We start from the raw sequence: 18070 nt of genomic DNA on the forward strand, positions 1-18070 counted from the left end.
CGGCGAGTCTGTCACGTATCCAGCGTATCTCCTATATCAGTTTGTGTGCATCGATTTCCATTGTCGTTACTCGACGCAGGGAGGTCTCAATTGTCTCTAAAGCGTAAAAAACGCGACCCTACCACCTCTAGGATATCCAGATCGAAGGAGAACATTTGTTTTCGACTATTTCCCGGGATTAACAAGGTGTGTTTTTAGCACGTCGCTTCGGCACGGTCCGGTGAACACCGGATAACGCTGGCCAATAAAACCTTATCGGTATTAAACGTATATACATAAAAAGACGCGTGATGCTCATGTATCTTTCACTATTACATGCACGCACTTAGGTTTACATCATGGAATAGAAAAGCTTATTTACACGTGTGTGTATATATATATGTGTGTATGTGTGCGTGTAGGTATATGGTTTTTCCTCGTGCACTGCGTATACTCCAGATGGATGATGCAGCGCGTTCCTCGCACCGTTGCACAAAGGATTCGGTCCGCACTGTCTTTGATTCACCTGATTTTGCATCCTCGCAATCGCGCATTCATACACGCGTAAGAAGCTTCCTCGAGGTGTTTGCGTGCATGATGCAGCCGTACGCGGTACACTGGTGGATTAGAGGGAACAGTTACAATGACTGTTGCGATCCGGTGTATCTCGATAAGCCTCGATAATGGTCAACTTTGGATAAGAAAAGCCGTCATCATTTCCATTCAGCGACAATTTCTCTATCGAGATATGCGTTCTAAATGAGTGCTTAAAGAGCATCATATCATAAAGAGTATCGTGTCATTTTCGCCGATCGATCATACATCGATTAGTTAATCGTTATTATCATCACTGTAAATTACTGACTCGTCGCGCGACTTGATGTTTCAACTTTCTGATTACCGTACAACATTATAATTAGTTAGACATTAGTAACTCGTCGTGCGACTCGATGTTTCAACTTTCTGGTTACTGCATAACGTTAATTGTAATCCAATGACAGTAGACTAGTAGACCAATCTCCAACTTGCGCGACCACATACATTTCGGAATGCAATACTTTGCCGACGATGTGGTATGCGCCGAAATTGCATCACCGCAGAAATATATAGCCCCTGACATTATCTATTAAACTGGTTTCGCGAAAAGGATGACAAATTTCTGACGTATTGGATTTCGTACGATCGGTTTGGAAAGCGTTCCATTTTCGAACGGTGTTAATCATCGATGCCGACGCTTTCCCTCTAGTGTGTAATTAAGTGTGTTTAAAATGTATCTGTTTCATTATATGAATCTAATATATCCTCTTTGATCCTTGCTCTCTTTTTCTCTCTCTCTCTTTCTCTCTCACATGTAAGCAATTTGACTGTTTCAAACGCGGCTTTCTCGGGCTTTGCTTTCGCCCTCGGACGGCCTTAGGTAAGAACCGACCGAGTCCGACGTCCCCATCATAGATCACACGGATATTTTTAGGTGAGATATACTGGCTGCGGATTTTTCGCGCAGTCGTATCCGCGAAAAAGGAAGAGGACCCGCCACCACGCGGGATGCGGGTACAGGCGTATGCCGCGCGATGAGTGAATGCATAATGGTGAATCATATCTTCGCCGAAGAAACTAGATCATTAAGCCATGCAACCTTGGGTTTCTTGCCAAGTTCAGTGCACTGTCCGGTCGACTACGCTGAATATACCTATCCCGGCAGTATTTGCTTCTCTCGCGTCTCTCCTTCCAAGGTCTAGCCGCGTCTTTCTCTCTCTCTCTTTCTCTCTCTTTCCTTCTTTCTCTCTCGTGGTGTGCTTCGCTTTTCTCTCTCCGCATCCTCTCCCGGTTTCCCTTCCGCGGCGCGTACGTGCGTGCATGCGTGCGCGCGTACACGCGCGTGTACGCACGTATACACGTAGACAGAAGCCTCTCTACGCCTCTCTCTCTTTCTTCTCTCTCTTCTCTCTCTCTCTCCTCTCCCTCTGTCCCTCCACCGCGTGACCGCTGCGTTTTTCTACGCGCCGCCGTTGTCGGCCGTCCCGAGGTACGGGGAGCCATCTAAGCCTATCCTAGTTTTTGCCTAGACCTGACCAAGTCGCAACGAGAGAGTCTGGCCTCTGCTGCTGTATTTCAAGCCATCTAAGGCATCGGACTACCCTCCACCTTATACGATTATATCCGCCGCGCCGCGTCGTGCTGCACCGCGCGAATCCAAACGCGTCGTAAGAAGAGAGGATGAGGAGACGGAAGGGCTTCGCTCCTTGGACGGTGATAATGACGTGAAATACGCCTTTATCTTCTATCGTAAATACTTCATTGTTTGTATTCCCTTACTCGGTACTCAGACCAGCTTGTTTAGCAACAGCATGTGCAGGGAAGGAAAGAAATGTTATTAGATTGATACAAGAGATTCTATTCATCGGATGTTTTTAAAAAGCGAAATCAACGTCGAAATAATATTTATTAAAACCGCATGGCTGTTATTTTCAGTATACTTCCATATTTATTTAAGAAAAAAGTTCTTAAATCTGTCAAAAGTTTTAGCTTTATTTAAAATAGTATTTCATGAAAAGAACCCACCGCGAATTTGATAAATAAACGATAGATATTTTATACTACGACGCTATTCAAACGTATTATAAGGAAAGGAAGCAGGAAGACCTTTGAACACGGACGTTGGACATAGTAATGACGTGGAATACGCCATCATTTTCTATTGTAAATCTTTGATGGGCTTTTCTCTTTGAAAGCGGGGTCATCTAACCGCAACTACTTGGTAGCAGCGTTAAGAGAAGAAGAAACTGCCAGTTAAAACAACTGTCATACTTTCACGATAGGTTTGTGCAATTTTATGTATTTACATACGTCAGAAGCGCTTAGAATTTGAATCGTTGACTCGAAGCTCTTTTACGAGGAATCATTTTCCCGTCGATATACCACGCGATTTACTGGGCGTTCCTTTCTCCGTCCGTTTATTTTTTTTTTTTTTTCCAAAGCCGTTGTATATTCGTATAAGAAAACTTTTGGGAAATAAAAGTGGACTTTGTTCATTGCTGGATTAGTGTTACGAAAGCACGTATCTGCTCTCTACACGTGAGTCAGAAGACGCGATAGCGGATGGGGAACCTTCCGGACAGGAAGTACGCGTCGGGCATTCTGTACTAGAGATATAAAACACGGCAGTAAACTCAATTATCAGCATCTTAACGAAACACGGCGTTCCAGCTTCAGTAAGTCTCCCGTTTCTCGTGATTCTTGCCGCGTTTCTCTCCCTCTCTCGCGAGATCACCGTTCGCTTTTCCGGCGAAAATCCCTCGGCGGAACTGCAAGCACTGTGGCATAAAGTTTATCGCATTGAGCAAGATACTATATCTTACGTCGATATTTTTCCCGCATCTTTTTTAGAACCGCGGCGCGGCCGGAGTGTATGTGTGTGCGCTCTTAAGGGGCGCGAACGAGTAAAATAACAAGGCTTTAATCGTTCTGAAAATTACGTCGCGCGTGAAACGTGTGCGGTATTACGACACGAGCCGCACTATTACGCGAAATCCTCAAAATGCTTACCTCCGGCATTTTATGGTAGTATAAAAAGGGATATAAACGTGGAAAGCGTAACGGGCATGTTATTAGCATTTTGATCTCCTTCGCACAAGTATAGTATCTTTGGCTGCGGGAATGTAAATTGTATTAAGTAATATTACAGACACTTTTGCGTTCGCACAAACATGCGCAAGGTGATTCAAAGCGGCGAAACACGCGTGTTTCTCCGACAAACGCTATGACAAATGTGTGTGTGTGTGGCGTCAACATCTCTTATTACTCATTGAATTTTTTCATATCCCACTAACAGATCAAGCGTAAAATTACATTAAAAAGTAAGATTGTTTCAGTTATTCTGTTAGAATTAATTATAATAAGATTGTGTTTTTTTGTTATTTTTTTTACTCTCAAGACTTACTTTACGCCGAGAACACGAGATTTTCGTGTAAAGGGAATAATGTCAAAGAGAAACGGTAATCTGCTCGGCGCGTATATATTTATCAAAACTGTCTTACCGAAATTTTTATCACGCCGATAGAGAGGAGCAGCGAAGTGCTCGAGCCAAGATAGCCGATACTTGTCAAAGGGCGAGCCTCTTCGAAAAACGAATATAAGCCGTCGTAGCATCGCCCTTATGCCGCGCAACATATACCCTTCCGTCGACTGCTCACTTGTACGTGGATAATGTAATGCAACACCCACGATATAGTAAGGATGCTTAAATGAAGCGATCCGTGTTGGCGATCAGTAGGGGTGCGTCCTGCGCGCACATATGCAGTTCACGGACAATCCCTAAAAATGTTGAATGTAAAAAAACTTGAGAGAGCCGATCTCCGCTGAAAATAGAAACCAGAGAAGAATGTTCTCTTAAGGCGTAAGAGAATGCATCGTCATTTGGACGCCCGATGTTCTGCCGATTATAGCTTCCGACTTGACGCTGACTCGAATAAAAAGTCACGGAAGCAGAAGTCATAACGGAGCATGAAACACAGACGCGTATATAGTTGTACATAACGGGCGTGCATAAGTCGGCAATAGGACGTAAACTCCGTACATAGTTACAAAAATATAACTCGAGAAACACAGAGAGAAAGAGTGAGAGAGGAGTATGAATAATGTACTGTCGATAACACCTTTTCACGGTTGCGAATAGCTGTTTATTAGAAACGGAAGGATTATTACGCCGGATGGAGGAAATAAGGGTTAAAGTTAATAGCGTTCTACTACCAATTAGTTGCACGTTTAACGTTTAACGTAGCAGATATCCGCGATAATAAACCTTAATATCTAGTCATTAAATTGTACTTTTTGCAATTATTATTATTACATTATTATATAGCATGGTATACGTCATACATTTATATTTTACTTTAAATGTTTTAGCTATATGAGAATAGTTCAGAAAGCGTCCCGTATTTGAATTCTATGTTTTGAATTCCAGACAGATGAGAATAGAATGGATGATATGTATAGAATTAGACGACATATACGTTTCACGCATCCTATTCTGCAATGTCGTCCGACGTCTCTTTCCGCTTCACTATGTGAACCTCATTGAGAACTTAATCGCGCGTGCGTACGCCGGAAATACCCCTGGATTCCTCTAATGTATCTGCATGACACGAGGCTCGTTGCGGAAGTGCAGCTCATGAAATGCAAATCCGTCCCGACCGGGTATCTCCCAAATGTCGCGACGTCGATGAAAGGGAAACAAGAGAGGACTTGTGTTCGATTACATTCTATAATTAAGAAATAGATATTGTATCGTACGTCGCACAGAGCGTAATTAAAAAGCGCTAATTTGGGGTCGAGTAAAAAAATTCGAGTTTTGATAAGAATCTCGTCGTTTGGACTAGCAAAAGTTATTCAGCTAAATCTGTTACACATATCGCAAGTAAGTACGTCCTAGAAAGCACTCAGCTGTCAGCGGCGGTGAAATCAGGAATGTCGGTCGATCTTTCCTCTTCCGGCGGCGATAATCCTCGCCGAACACCTCTCCGGTGATGCTGATGCAGCGCGAACATGGCGCGAGCACATCGCGGCTGTGGCATATGCATTACGTGAAATCGTGCGATATTCGACGATTGCAAAAATGCATACGCGAGCGTGTAGTTCCTGCACGCGCCACGAGACTTTCTCTATGCCTCGGGTATATCGCGTACTCTTAGCATATGCATCGTGCACACGTGTCTATCGTAAGTTTTGCTTATTCGCCCGCGTGGGGAGAGCATTTTTCTTTTTATCGCGTCGGGAGGTATATTAAGCTATCTAAGCCAAATCATCAGAACACAAAAATTTTTATATGGAATTAATTTGCTAATTATTTGCTATTTTTTTATCTTGATTGTCTTCTTAAAAGCTGGAGCAAAAAAATTATTTTTGCAAGCAAAAAATAGCAAAAAAATATCAAATAATTTTGGTATTATTAATTTATTGCTTTGACTTATGTATATGCTGTTTTTTACAATGGCGTGGCAGCTTAATCTCAAGCTATCCAGCCCTTTGTAAATTTCTAATAGCTGGAGCAAAAAAATTACTTTTAAAAGCAAAAAATAGCAAATTAATTCCATATAAAATTTTTTGTGTTCTGATAATTTGGCTTAGATAGCTTAATATACCTCGCGTAGGGGATCTTTAGCGTTACGACGTAATCCGCGTTTTTCCGTCGAGCCTACACCTCACGAGCGTTTGGCGCGGTGGAGAATAACGGAACGGCCGCGCGTCCGCGCGGGACGCAAAACGCGAAATTAAACGCGCGCGGAATAAATTATTGAATATCGAATTTAATATATTTGAAATATTCAATATCGCGGCGTCATTGTGGGATGGAAACGGCAAATTTGATTCTACGTTGAGTTCCGACAGTAAGAGTGACCGTCTAAAATACTACAACGAATAACCCGAACGAGGAAAAAAAGCAAGCTTGCAAAAAGTTTGAAGCAGGAAAGATAGAGATAAGGATAGAGGATAGAAGGCGTTGAAATGCAACAACGTCCATTCCAAGAAAGTTGTTTTCGCCTGCCTACTTCTTGCTACCCGTGTGTGTAAATCATTCACGTACACGTCACCGCGAGAGTATGGGACTGAAATCCGGGAACCTTGACGAGGAAAAAAATAAATAATAACAAGCGGCCTTCGTTGGGGCCGATCCGCGTAAGAGAAGTTAATTCTACTCTTTCTCTCTCTTTCTTTCTTTCACTTCGTCTCTTCCCTCTCGAGCGCATCTTCTATGATGAATCCAATACCTTTTTAGATCGTTAAGAGCGATAACTGCTTATTTAATAGATATTATGAAGTCAGAAAACGACGGTTGTATCAATTATATCAGTGCATAATATTACAGTGTCAGTACATTTCTTCGATATCGCGATTACTTTTGATTGGCGGGACGTCGGTTTCTCTCCCGAGAGAATCGCGATATCATTATTCGTGTGATAAATGAAAGATCGTGATACATCCACCGGTATCTTTTCGCGGCTGCAAAAACGTTCGCCGAGTACGCCGATCGCCAGAGATTGAACGGTAAATCGTACTTGGAAACTTGCCGAGCGCGGTACGTCGCATCGCATCGGCTGTACACTTTATAACGAATCCTTCACATTTCTTTTCGACGCGCGGATAAAGGATGATGTAAGTAATTCCTCTCTTACATCCAATCATGCTCCACCGCGGAGGATCGTAACATTTTTATCGCATCTCGTCCTCGTTACGAGGATGTTTTAAAGCATGTCTCTCATCCGTTCTCTAGAAATTTTATGAGATCCGTGATCTACTTAGGCTAATCATGATGTACAAAAATAGTATAAAATAATCTAGAAAGTAGTAAGAGATAGCAAAAAAGACTATAAAAAGTATTGCTTCAAGTAAATGTTATTTAGCATCAATTTCAGCCGTTTATACCGATATAGGCATGCCATCGGTGGCCGGACAAATTTTATCGTCACATCTTTTTTGTATTTTCACAGCTAGACGATGTTTAAACGCTTGTCGAAGTCGAGGCGCCACAGCGCCGACGATGTTGCCCTTTCTTTGTCGAGCTCGGCGGCCCCGCTGGACGAGCTATCGGCGACTTCAATGCCGCGGACAAACAGCCGGGATCTGGAAACCGCCACCCTGCTGAAGATCTCCCGGGCCAAGTACACCCGGAGGAGCTGCGGCGACGCGGTCGCGATGCAGACGCTGCTCGAGACGAAGCAGGACGAGCAGGATGTCATCGAGGCTGACTATCAAACGGTCACGGCCGTGCCGGCCTTCATCGTCGAGCATGATCCGAGTAAGCAACGAGGTAAGTTATATCGATAATCTCCATCGTGTCTCGACAATGAGGTGCGTTAATCAATTCGACGATTCTCATCGCGCTTCAACAATGATTTCTTCATTCTTTCTACAATTTTATTATTTTTCTCACATTAATCAAATCCACGAAGATGTTTAATTTATGACGTTATACACTTAATAAATTTTAATAGGTTTTTTTTCCAAAAATGTACGTGATCATTAATACTTATTTTTATTCCTTACAATATATAGTGAATTTTTACGTATTGGGTAACAAAAAGATTTTGAGAGAACATCGGAGTCTTAATTTCGTCGAACAGCTGTGCGTATTGCGAGCGAGAGAGTACGCAACCGTAAAAAGCTTGTATAAACTGCTGCGTCGAACAATACAGCACACGCGGACATCATCCTGTAGCGGGTCTAAATACAATACTTTCAAGCTGGACTACATGCTCCGGTGACTTTCATGTCCTCCCGCCGGTCAGTCAACGAAATGCGCAAAAAAGTACCGCCACTTGGCTGTCGGCGTCACTGATCTTGCTCCTATTCCGAACGGCCGCGAATTACCGCTAATCCAGGAAAACATCGCATCCTTTCACTAATCACTCGCTTGGCGCACTTGCCTCGTTAGAGCCCCCGTCGTCCGACATACTTGCCAACGCCGACTTGCGTTCGCTACTCGCTATGATAATATCACAACGAAGTAATTTTGCTCCTTCCTGTTTGTATTTTAATAGAAAGTTCGCTCGTGGAAATTATTAGCTACGGTTGTTTTACTATCACTTTTTGAAAAATTAAACTCTAATGTTTTATACATTTGCTAAAGAACGTACGTAAATAGATTTATTTTCTATTACACAATATTTAGGAAAGGGAAACATCGAAGATACATTTTCCTTTCCTATAGAATACGAGGTCAATCAGCAATAGACAATGTAACTTTAACTCTTCACATTTATATTAACAGCATATCATTTTCTATTTTCCGACTTATATAATATATTTTTTAATATAATTTATAATTACTGAATTTTGTAATCTCTACCTAAGAATATTATTTTTTATTTATCGTGTAAATTATATAAAATATTCTAAAAATACGCTATTGTACAAAATAAAACATACAACGCTATTTTTACAGTTGATAGCAGAAAAAATTATTAAAAAATTTAAGACGTCTATTTAATGATACCTGTCTTCCTTTACCTGTCATTTCTTTTCCCACACACGCAACGACGCACCTGCAATAGCGATAGCGAGTAAAACATGCCAGATGCTGAGATATTCTAAATGCGTGATATTTTTGATTACGGGGACATGGATTATAGTGATCGGCGACAAATAAGGCTGTTACAACGCGACGGGATATAAACCCGCCTTTTGCACGCGCATCACGCCGTATACGCGCGATCACAAAACACGTGTGCCCGATACTCGAGCAGCCTTTTAATCGTTTCTCGTTATGTAGAAGCGACGTGTCCGTGTTGCGGGCCCGTTAGCCGAGGGTGACACCTCGAAAAAGTAGTCCCAAACTACGCGGAACCGCTGCCGTCGAGTTCCTCGTGTATGGCGACGGCTCTCTCGAGAACCACCATATGTCGCACGCGGGTGTGGGCACCGGGCGGTTTTTCGTTGTACGTTCTGCGAGAGATGGCACGCTGCCATTTCAATGTCTTACTCCCTTCTACCTTCCGCCCATTCCCATTGAGAACCGGGACGCGAAAAACGATTCCGTTCGACTCGTTATCGAATAGTTGTTAAATAAATTAAATAAATAAATTTTATTTTTGTTATAATTTATATATCAGCGTTGTCATATTAATAATGTATCACACTATTGAAGGGTAACAAAAAGGTAACGTTTTATCATCTTTGTTATTATTATGCAGGACGAGAGAGAACTACTTATAGGGTTTGAAATATCTTCGTTGATCTTGAAAGCGCACGAAAATTCTTAAGAATTAAGTTACAAGATATTCTGCTGACTTATAAATAATTTGATAGATTTTTTTCAAAACAATATTATATTTATTGTAATAATTAATTAAATAATTGTCAATAATTGTATTAATATTATTTCGTTCTATAGTGTTGGGTCTAGGAATTTGGGGTCGCAGGATGGGCAAGAAGATCGATTCGTTTCGGCGGACTAGATCTCGCGAGACTATCTGCTCCATTACGGAAAGGTCCGACGGTGTCGAGCACAACGGCATCAATAATAATAATAATATCAACAATAATGATACTAGTACCAGCAATAATAATATCGACGTTCACCAATTAAGTAAGATACACTTAGACGAGAGAACGAATAGGAAGTTACCGGCAGCTTGTCAGCGATCCCCGTCTCCCTTCAAATCATTCTTCATCCGGATGGGTTCCACCGGTATGCTCAACTCGACTAGAAGCAACAGAAGATCTCAAAATATCGAGGAGAGATCGACGATGCCGGACAAGGAGAGCCTGTTCAGAAGCTGCAGTACCAGTCAATTGAACAACAGCCCGACTTACGTGAAGGGAGACGATCCGTCGGAAGGTATAGACCTGCAGATAGCCGCGCGAAAGGACAAGACGGTGTCCTGCGACGATCTGGCGGGCCACCGAGGCAACGATCAAGGGATCTTCGAGGCGCGCGCGCGCGGCGATCCTTGCGCCTCCACGTATTCGTTGGGTAGTCCTTCGGTGAGCTTCAGTACCTGCGACCTCGAGAAAACGAAAAACGAGTCGTTTATGAGAAAGAGCAGCAGCTGCGACCTGAAAGAGGCGAAGAAATCCAACTTTCCGTACGCCTTCCTGCGATCGAAATTGTCCGTCTTGCCGGAAGAACGTCACGGATCGTTGGTCTCCAAGGACGAGAGGCTCTTCAAGACCGTGTCGGAGGAGCACTTCCCGACCCTGCAGATCGAGGACTCTTACATCAGCACCACGACCCTCGGACGGAAGAGATCGAGGATCGGGAACACCGGCTGCGGTTTCGACGCCGCGAGGAATCAGGAAAATGTCCCGCGACCGGGTCGGACTTCCTACGCGGAATTCCAGAGGAATTCCAGTAGATACGAAGCGGACAGATACAGCCTGAATGCCAGTCGCCTCGAGCGAATCGAAGCCGGACTTCAGCGGGACGGAATCGCCGGTTGCTACAGCCTGTTCGACGGAAGTCTGCTGTCCCTTCGGGAGCACAACGAGTTTCGACATAACGAGAATACCACGCGCGACAAGGCGGACTTAGGTGCTGGCAGAATCGAGATCGGGATAACGGAGAATTGCAACGTCGATCTCGACATGATGACCGCCATCAGAAGCAACCGACGGAATTCGATATCGAGCTGCGAGCAAAGACTGTCGTCTCACTACGTGAGCTCGAACGAGTCCGGCTACGACAGCGACGGGCCGCGAGGCGAATCCGTGGCGGCCTTGGAGAACGAGGGGCTGAAGTGCAGCTCGGACACCAGCAGCGTCGTGGACTCGGAGGCGGACAAACCCATAAGAAGCTCGACCCCGAGCGAGTGCCAGGATCAGGAGAACGCCCAGAACGCCGGCAGGATCAGGCAGAATTCCGACGCGGACGAGAACAGGCCGGACGCGATTTCTCGGATGAATCTCGAGGGTCTAGATGGTCTCAGGTGGCACCGGAGCGGATCCGGACGAATGTTGCCCAGTATTCACGGAACGTTCTTCGAAGAGGAAGCCGTGTCACGGCTGGAGGACACTCCGCTTCCAAGTTGCGAGGATAGATTGAACCTCCTGTCAGATACGGCAAAGACGCTGGACGTCTTGCCCCACCGCATGAGGTTGCAGCAAGATAAAACGAGGTTCCTGAGCGATATCATTCAGCCGTTAACCAGGGTACGGCGATGTTGCCTGATAGAATTGCACAAAAGAGACCCCAAGGAAAGTCTGGGGATTCGACTGGCGCAGCAGAGACTGGGAGATCTGCGGTACATCGTCGTGCAACTCGAAAGCGACGGCATCGCTCATAGGTGAGAGAAGTTGTAGATATCGTAGATATTTTCAACTTATTAAGAATGCGTGTTGTAATGAAAATGTAGCATTTAATTATTCTATCTGATTTTTGTTTATTTTCTAGTAGATTTTATTTTTAAATTTGTCTAATAACAATAAATTATTCTTCGATCGTAGGGACGGTAGATTGAGACTAGGTGATGAGATCGTCGAAGTCGAAGGCAAGGAGCTAAAAACGCTGGAAACCCTCGAGGAAGTTCAGGAGTTTCTGAGATCTTTTACCTGCAACACAGTACGACTGACGACGGCGTACGAGGAGACGGTACCGCAAGTATACGAGGATCCACCGTCAGCTGTGCCCGGCGAGTACGAGTACCTGGAAAACGCGAAGAATCTGTCCAGCATGTCGTTGATCGACGCCGAAACGAATCACGTTTCTTCCTCGGCCGAGAAGAAGAAGAAGAAGAAGAAGGCAATCGACGGCGACGCGGAGCTACTTCAACCGAGAAAGAGGCCGGACTGCCTGCCGCTTTCGTGCTTGTCTGAAAATCAAAAGGACACCCGCAGCAGCGTGGAGCCCGCTGCGGAATCGCAACACTATCTGTCGAGACACGTGGCCAGGTTCGAGAAGGGCTACGGCAAGCCCAGTTTGGGCTTCAGCGTTGTAGGTGGCAGAGATAGTCCCCGGGGTGACATGGGGATCTTCGTGAGGAGGGTCTTCCCGGGCGGGCAGGCCGACATTTCCAGATCGCTGTTTCAAGGTAGACTCTAGACTCCGTAAAAAAAAAAAAAAAAAAAAAAAAAACATTTTCCACGCGTAATAACCGTACGCGAGATCGAGTAGCTTTCAATTAACATGCCGTATGCATTTATCGTTCGTCGTTATAATCTGGATGCGAAAAAAATCAGATTAATGGCAATTAAACCGTCGTACGATATTTGTTACATGGCCTATCTACTTTGCAATTAGCGACGTTGTAATTAGGGACGTCAAGCCTGTCACTTTGCTGCGCCTCGATGCGGCGTAATATCGCGCGCTTCGTTTCACACGTCGACGTGCCTCAAATACTTTTCGCTCGAGAGCTATCAATCGCGGGGATAAGGGAACGCGCATGACGACGCGTCGAACGCAGGTTCGACGGACGGCCTCGTGTATTCACGACGATGCGAGGATCCCGCCAGACAGCTGTCGAATCTTTAATCCGACAGCTAACGCCGCGTGCATATCTAAACAGTCGCGGCATGTTCCACCGTTTTTCTTCTGCTTTTTTTTTCTTTTCTTTTCTTTTCCCCCTTTCCGTCCTCGCTTCCTTTCATCGGAAGACGGTGAAATACCTCGTGTCATTGACAGCGCCGGTATTAATACACCATTTCCTGATATCTTTATCATATTATTACAGTCTATATACGTTTTACGTACGAGATGCTTATATATGTCATTTTCCATTTTTTTTCCTTTACATTTGGTAATTTTTCACATCTATCGTGAGTCGTATTTAGTCGCGAGGGATCGTCCTGATAGATATTAAGGGCAGAGAAGTCGTTCGACGCTGACGGCCAGGTATTCGCGAGAAGTTGACGTGCCGATAACCAGGAAGGTCGTTAGACGCGTTTCGCGTTCTCATGTCTCGAATTTCAACCGAGCCCACCGCTTTTTACGCCTGCATCGCGGTTTCCTCGTTGCCCGCCGTTCCTTACCGCATACTTGAGTAACGGGCTGGTAGCTGATCGGCTTGCATAAGCGCAGGAGATAGCATCCCGCAAGAACGTCCTCGTCACGGGGTCATTGGCAGCCTCGAGGGTTACTTTTTGGTCGTTAAACTTTATTGATATTATCAGGATGCTTTTTGAATGAGGGCGATCCCGCGATAACTTCAAGCGGCGAGACTGTGTGAGAGTATTTTTCCCATTCCTCCATTAATTATTATCAAATTAGCCAAGGATTTTCGGAGAAATTGAACATATCCGAAGAAGTATATTTTCTCAAATTTTCAGGCGACGAGATCTTGAGCCTAAACGGGCAAATTTTGAAGGGCCGCACGCATCAAGAAGTCATCGAGTTGTTTAAGACGGTGAGAGAGGGTACGGTCGAATTAGAGATTACGAGAAGACACAGGTAAAATTTTAAATTAACATTTATCTGTAAGGAGACGCGAGCATTGTATTAATGAAATATTGGAGACGTGACGTGATTAATTATTAATGATTAATAATTGTTGCAGATATCCCAAAAGTACTGTAAAAAGTGCGCCGTACTAAACAGTATGGATGAAGAAGAAACTGCCCACCGGAAGTGCTCTTTAGATTTAGGCCTAATCTACTATCGTTCGCATGGAGAAAACGGCGTTTTAGAATTCTAGTCTATCAAAAGAAATCTATGACTTCTCTCTAACGTTCTTCTCTCACGTAATTTATTTCATGCGGCATATCTCGCAATCGTCTGGTAGATTAATAGGTTTTATTATTATAGACTATACTCTCTCGTGCGCGCGCGCGTATTGTGGTATTATAATTGTTATTAAGTACCACGTCTTTTTAACAATAAGATTTTATACGTCGAATAACGTTACGACAATGTAGAACGTCCAATATATGCATTTTTTAATCATAGAGGACAATAAAGATATATAATGTTCTTTACAGGTACCGAACGGGGTACCGTATCCAGATTATTATTAATTAAATAATTGTTATTAAATAACTGTTTTATTTCTAGCGAATTCTGAAAATGTACAGTATATACACGATTCGTATTTTACATAATTTGCCATGTCCCCTGCCTCTCTTTCAACGTCGCTCTCACGTATCTATCAGCAAAAGATCTGCGCACGACTTGGCTTTTAATATTCTGAAACAGAAAGGCAAAAAATGAAATAAAAGGAATGCGTAATCAATTCAAACGTATAAATATAAATAATATTTACTTTCTTTTGTAAAAATCTCTAATAGCTATTTTAGTTTAAATCAAATATTGATTACAAATATTATTTCAAATACTTAAATACATCATGTATGTTAATTAAATTAATATTTTATTCAAATTAATGCGTTTAAAAATGCAATGACGTTGGTTTATGTATTCGATAAAATGTTAAATATTTGAGAATTACTTACTGTGATTCACGATTTTTCACGCGTCTACATAGGTGCAAAGCGACCGGCCCACTTTTAATATTGCGAAAAAGTTGTACGGCTTCGCGATGCGTCAAATCGTGACAGACTTGGCCATTCACAGCCAAAATTTCGTCTCCTGCGCGCAAACGGCCATCTTCGGCGGCCTGTCCGCTGGGCAGTACCGACTTTATGAAGATACCTGCGACAAATTAAATAATATAGAATATAGAAATAAGTATAGAGAACGAATAAAGAATTTTTTAATCATAAATCAAAACTGTTTAGGAAAGAATTAGAACTTATAAATGTTCCTTATAGGGGAACAACGAAGCTGAAATATTCTAATTTATTACATAATCGTTTAGCTAATTGAAAAAAGTATACAGCAAAAATACGCTCGTAATTACCGATGCTTCCTTTCGGGCTGTCTCTTCCGCCAACTATGGTGAATCCTAAGGACTTCTTTCCGGCGCCTTTTTCGAAAAGCACCGTAAGGAACGTAGACACCGTACTCCTCGGTCTTCTGGGAAGAGTACAGAACTTCGAGACACTCTGCGTTAATCCGCTATCCATGTTCGTCGTAAATTTCTCGGACGAGATCGACCTGTTCGACTCGTCCTTTTTGTCCCGGTGAGACCTGATCTGATGCTTTCTGAAGTGATGCGATCCGGGTGAACTTTCGACGATTACCCCGTGGCCGTCTTCCATGCTGACGTTCTCATAATCCACGCTGCTCTCCTTCAGCTTCTTCGCTTGCTGATCGACGTCCGAGAACCGCGAGATGACGATGTCGATGTCACCGGGCCCGCTACCGCTACCCAGGATCTTCTTAGCTTCCGTCATACTCAGACCGCGCAGTCTCTTCCCGTTGACGATCAGGATCTCGTCGCCGATTCTCAGAGTGCCCTCCTTATCGGCCAGTCCGTTCGGCACCACGTGAGCCACCAAGTACCCCGGACTGGACTCCGCGGTTTTCGCGATAAAAATACCAAGACACTGATCGGACGTCTCTTTGAGAAGTTTCACGACCATCGTCTCCGTGGTGTAGGTTCTACTCCTCACTGCCTGTAAACCGGCACCACGTTGCTTCCGTTTAGAGTCCTCTTCCACGGTTTTTCCCTCTCTCTCCCGATCCGTATTGTTCTCCGCGGAGACTCGAGCCGTTTGACGATCTATCAACGTTCCGTTCGCGGCTTGACAGACGCTCGAATACTCCTCGGTAAGAAGACTCATCCCGGAATCCTTGTCCTTAGTCTTGTCGTAATACACGTCCAAACTCGCGAAGAGTCGCGCGGTTCCGTCGACATCCGTGGCAGACGAGAAGGGTCTTCTGGGCGGAAGCTGAGGGGGTGATCCCAAACAGGAGTCGTTGTGGCTACCGTTGTTCAGCGGTCCGGAAGCGCCGCTGCTACACCTGTCGTCCAGGAGGGAACTGGTCGCGGAATCGTTGTCCAAGATTCCGGAGTCATTGTCGTCCTGATCCTGATCCTCGTACAGCGGATTCGTTCGCAGTTCTTCGAGACCCGGCAGCGTACCGTAAGAAAAGCTGCGCAGCCTCCGTCTCTCCCGATCCTTGCAGTCCTTCCTGTAGATCTTCGCGATCAACCTGTTTGTCGAGCTCTTCAGGTACCTGTCCTGCATCGCGCGGAATTTCGCCGCCAGGCAGCTGGACGGCGTGATGCTGTCGAACGCCGTCGCGTCCTTCTTGAAAATCGTCTCGCCGGCGTGTCCAGGTACCCCCGTGTCGACCATCGTCACCTGATCGACGCCGGGTCGATCGGCGCCGCGGCTCGCCTCGAGGAAGCTCCGATCGGTCCTCTCCCATCGGTAGTCGTGGGGCATCGCGTCCTCCCGGACCGAATCCCCCTCTTTCGGACGCCACTCGGGCTGTTTCCGTGGCGTCGAGGTGCGAAAGCCCAAGAAGGAGAACCGCTCTTCCTGCTGCTTTTTGTACGACAACCTGCTCTGCGACTTGGCGCGTCTCTTCCTCTTCGCGTGGCCGTTCCCCTCCTCCGTGATGTCCTTCAGGTCAGACTCGCAGACCGAGCGCCGGAACTCGTTCCTGGTCAGACCGCGATGCCTCAGCTCGCACATCGAACGGAACTGGACCCGTCTCGCTTCCTCGTCGTCGCCATCGTTCTCGTTCTCGTCCTCGTCGGAATCGCGATCCTTGAAGAAGCTCAGTCTGGTGCTCTTCACACGGTCCAGCAGAGGATTCCGCTTCTCGCACACTCGCCGCCGTTCTTCCTGGATCCTCTTCTTATCCTTCTTGTTAGCGGCTCGCTCGGTCGTCACTTGGGAGGTCTGCACGTTGTAGCAGTTTCTCTCGGATTCGGAACTCGATGATTTTCTCCGGGCCCATCGCACTGGCGATATGTCTGAGAGATAAGGATGATGATATTAATAAATGCGCACAGCAGGCGGTAGAATAAATATAAAGCTAAAAGATATACAGTTTCTGTATAGCGGAATAATTGATCACTCTGTTTAAAATAGACTTATAACTTTTGTAGCTCTATATATGAACTCTTTTAAATTATATATCTTTATATTTTGAAAAGATATAGTATATTCTATAAATGGAGCACCGTACAAAATTTCAGATGGGTAATAAAATACAGTATCCTCATATTTGCCGGTCTGTTTACGAATAAGAACACAATGAGACCCGAACTCTACGACTTCTAGATCGAAAGTGACCATTTTTGGTGCCAGCCGCGGTGATACTGACAGAGCTGACAAATCTGTGGGTTCCGTGAAGCATGACTCGTCTTGTGCAGGATATGCGTAAAACAGGATGCGCCTATGAGCAATTTGTTTGTACTACTAATAATACTAATATATTGTTCAATTAAGGACGCCATGTAGCGGTAGCCTTTAATTAAGAAAATGACAATATATTTTTTTACATACATTAAGCCAGCGATTCATCGCATTCATTAAATAAAACTGAAAATCAAATTACACAATATTAATAAATTATTTATTAATTAAAGTAATTATATCTTAGACATCAATATATTTTTTTCGTCTAAAGAGAGAGAGAGAGAGAGAGAGAGAAAAGCAAAAGTTTTACAATACTTTTCAAAGCCCTATAAGTTAATTTAAAATAATATTTAAAATAAAACAAAGACTTCTTGCAATTAGTAATGATTAATAATAATCAGTAGAATGTATAAAATCATTAGTCATGTTTTTTTCCCTCGTTCGAACA

General features: G+C 44.2%; 2 protein-coding genes across 3 annotated transcripts in view; one reads left to right on the forward strand and one right to left on the reverse strand.

The window, feature by feature from the left end:
• LOC139819760 (uncharacterized) overlaps nt 1–14489 on the forward strand; it is a 26509-nt gene extending 12020 nt beyond the window's left edge. Inside the window, exons 1-6 of one of the 2 annotated variants that reach the window (XM_071789458.1) lie at nt 5230–7131; nt 7467–7786; nt 9869–11759; nt 11920–12503; nt 13738–13858; nt 13965–14489. In XM_071789458.1, the coding sequence (XP_071645559.1) occupies nt 7474–7786; nt 9869–11759; nt 11920–12503; nt 13738–13858; nt 13965–14001 (2946 nt within the window). In that variant the 5' untranslated portion in view covers nt 5230–7131; nt 7467–7473 and the 3' untranslated portion in view covers nt 14002–14489. Of the gene's footprint in view, nt 1–5229; nt 7132–7466; nt 7787–9868; nt 11760–11919; nt 12504–13737; nt 13859–13964 lie in introns of those variants that run through there. The other variant, XM_071789449.1, reaches the window with a different exon arrangement.
• LOC139819772 (uncharacterized) overlaps nt 14430–18070 on the reverse strand; it is a 20704-nt gene continuing 17063 nt past the window's right edge. Inside the window, exons 3-5 of the mRNA XM_071789468.1 lie at nt 15264–17234; nt 14857–15055; nt 14430–14590 (exon numbers count right to left, since the gene is read on the reverse strand). Of these exons, the coding sequence (XP_071645569.1) occupies nt 14542–14590; nt 14857–15055; nt 15264–17234 (2219 nt within the window). The 3' untranslated portion in view covers nt 14430–14541. The remainder of the gene's footprint in view (nt 14591–14856; nt 15056–15263; nt 17235–18070) is intronic.

Source organism: Temnothorax longispinosus, chromosome 1 (genome assembly GCF_030848805.1).
Source record: "Temnothorax longispinosus isolate EJ_2023e chromosome 1, Tlon_JGU_v1, whole genome shotgun sequence".
Classification (NCBI taxonomy): domain Eukaryota; kingdom Metazoa; phylum Arthropoda; class Insecta; order Hymenoptera; family Formicidae; genus Temnothorax; species Temnothorax longispinosus.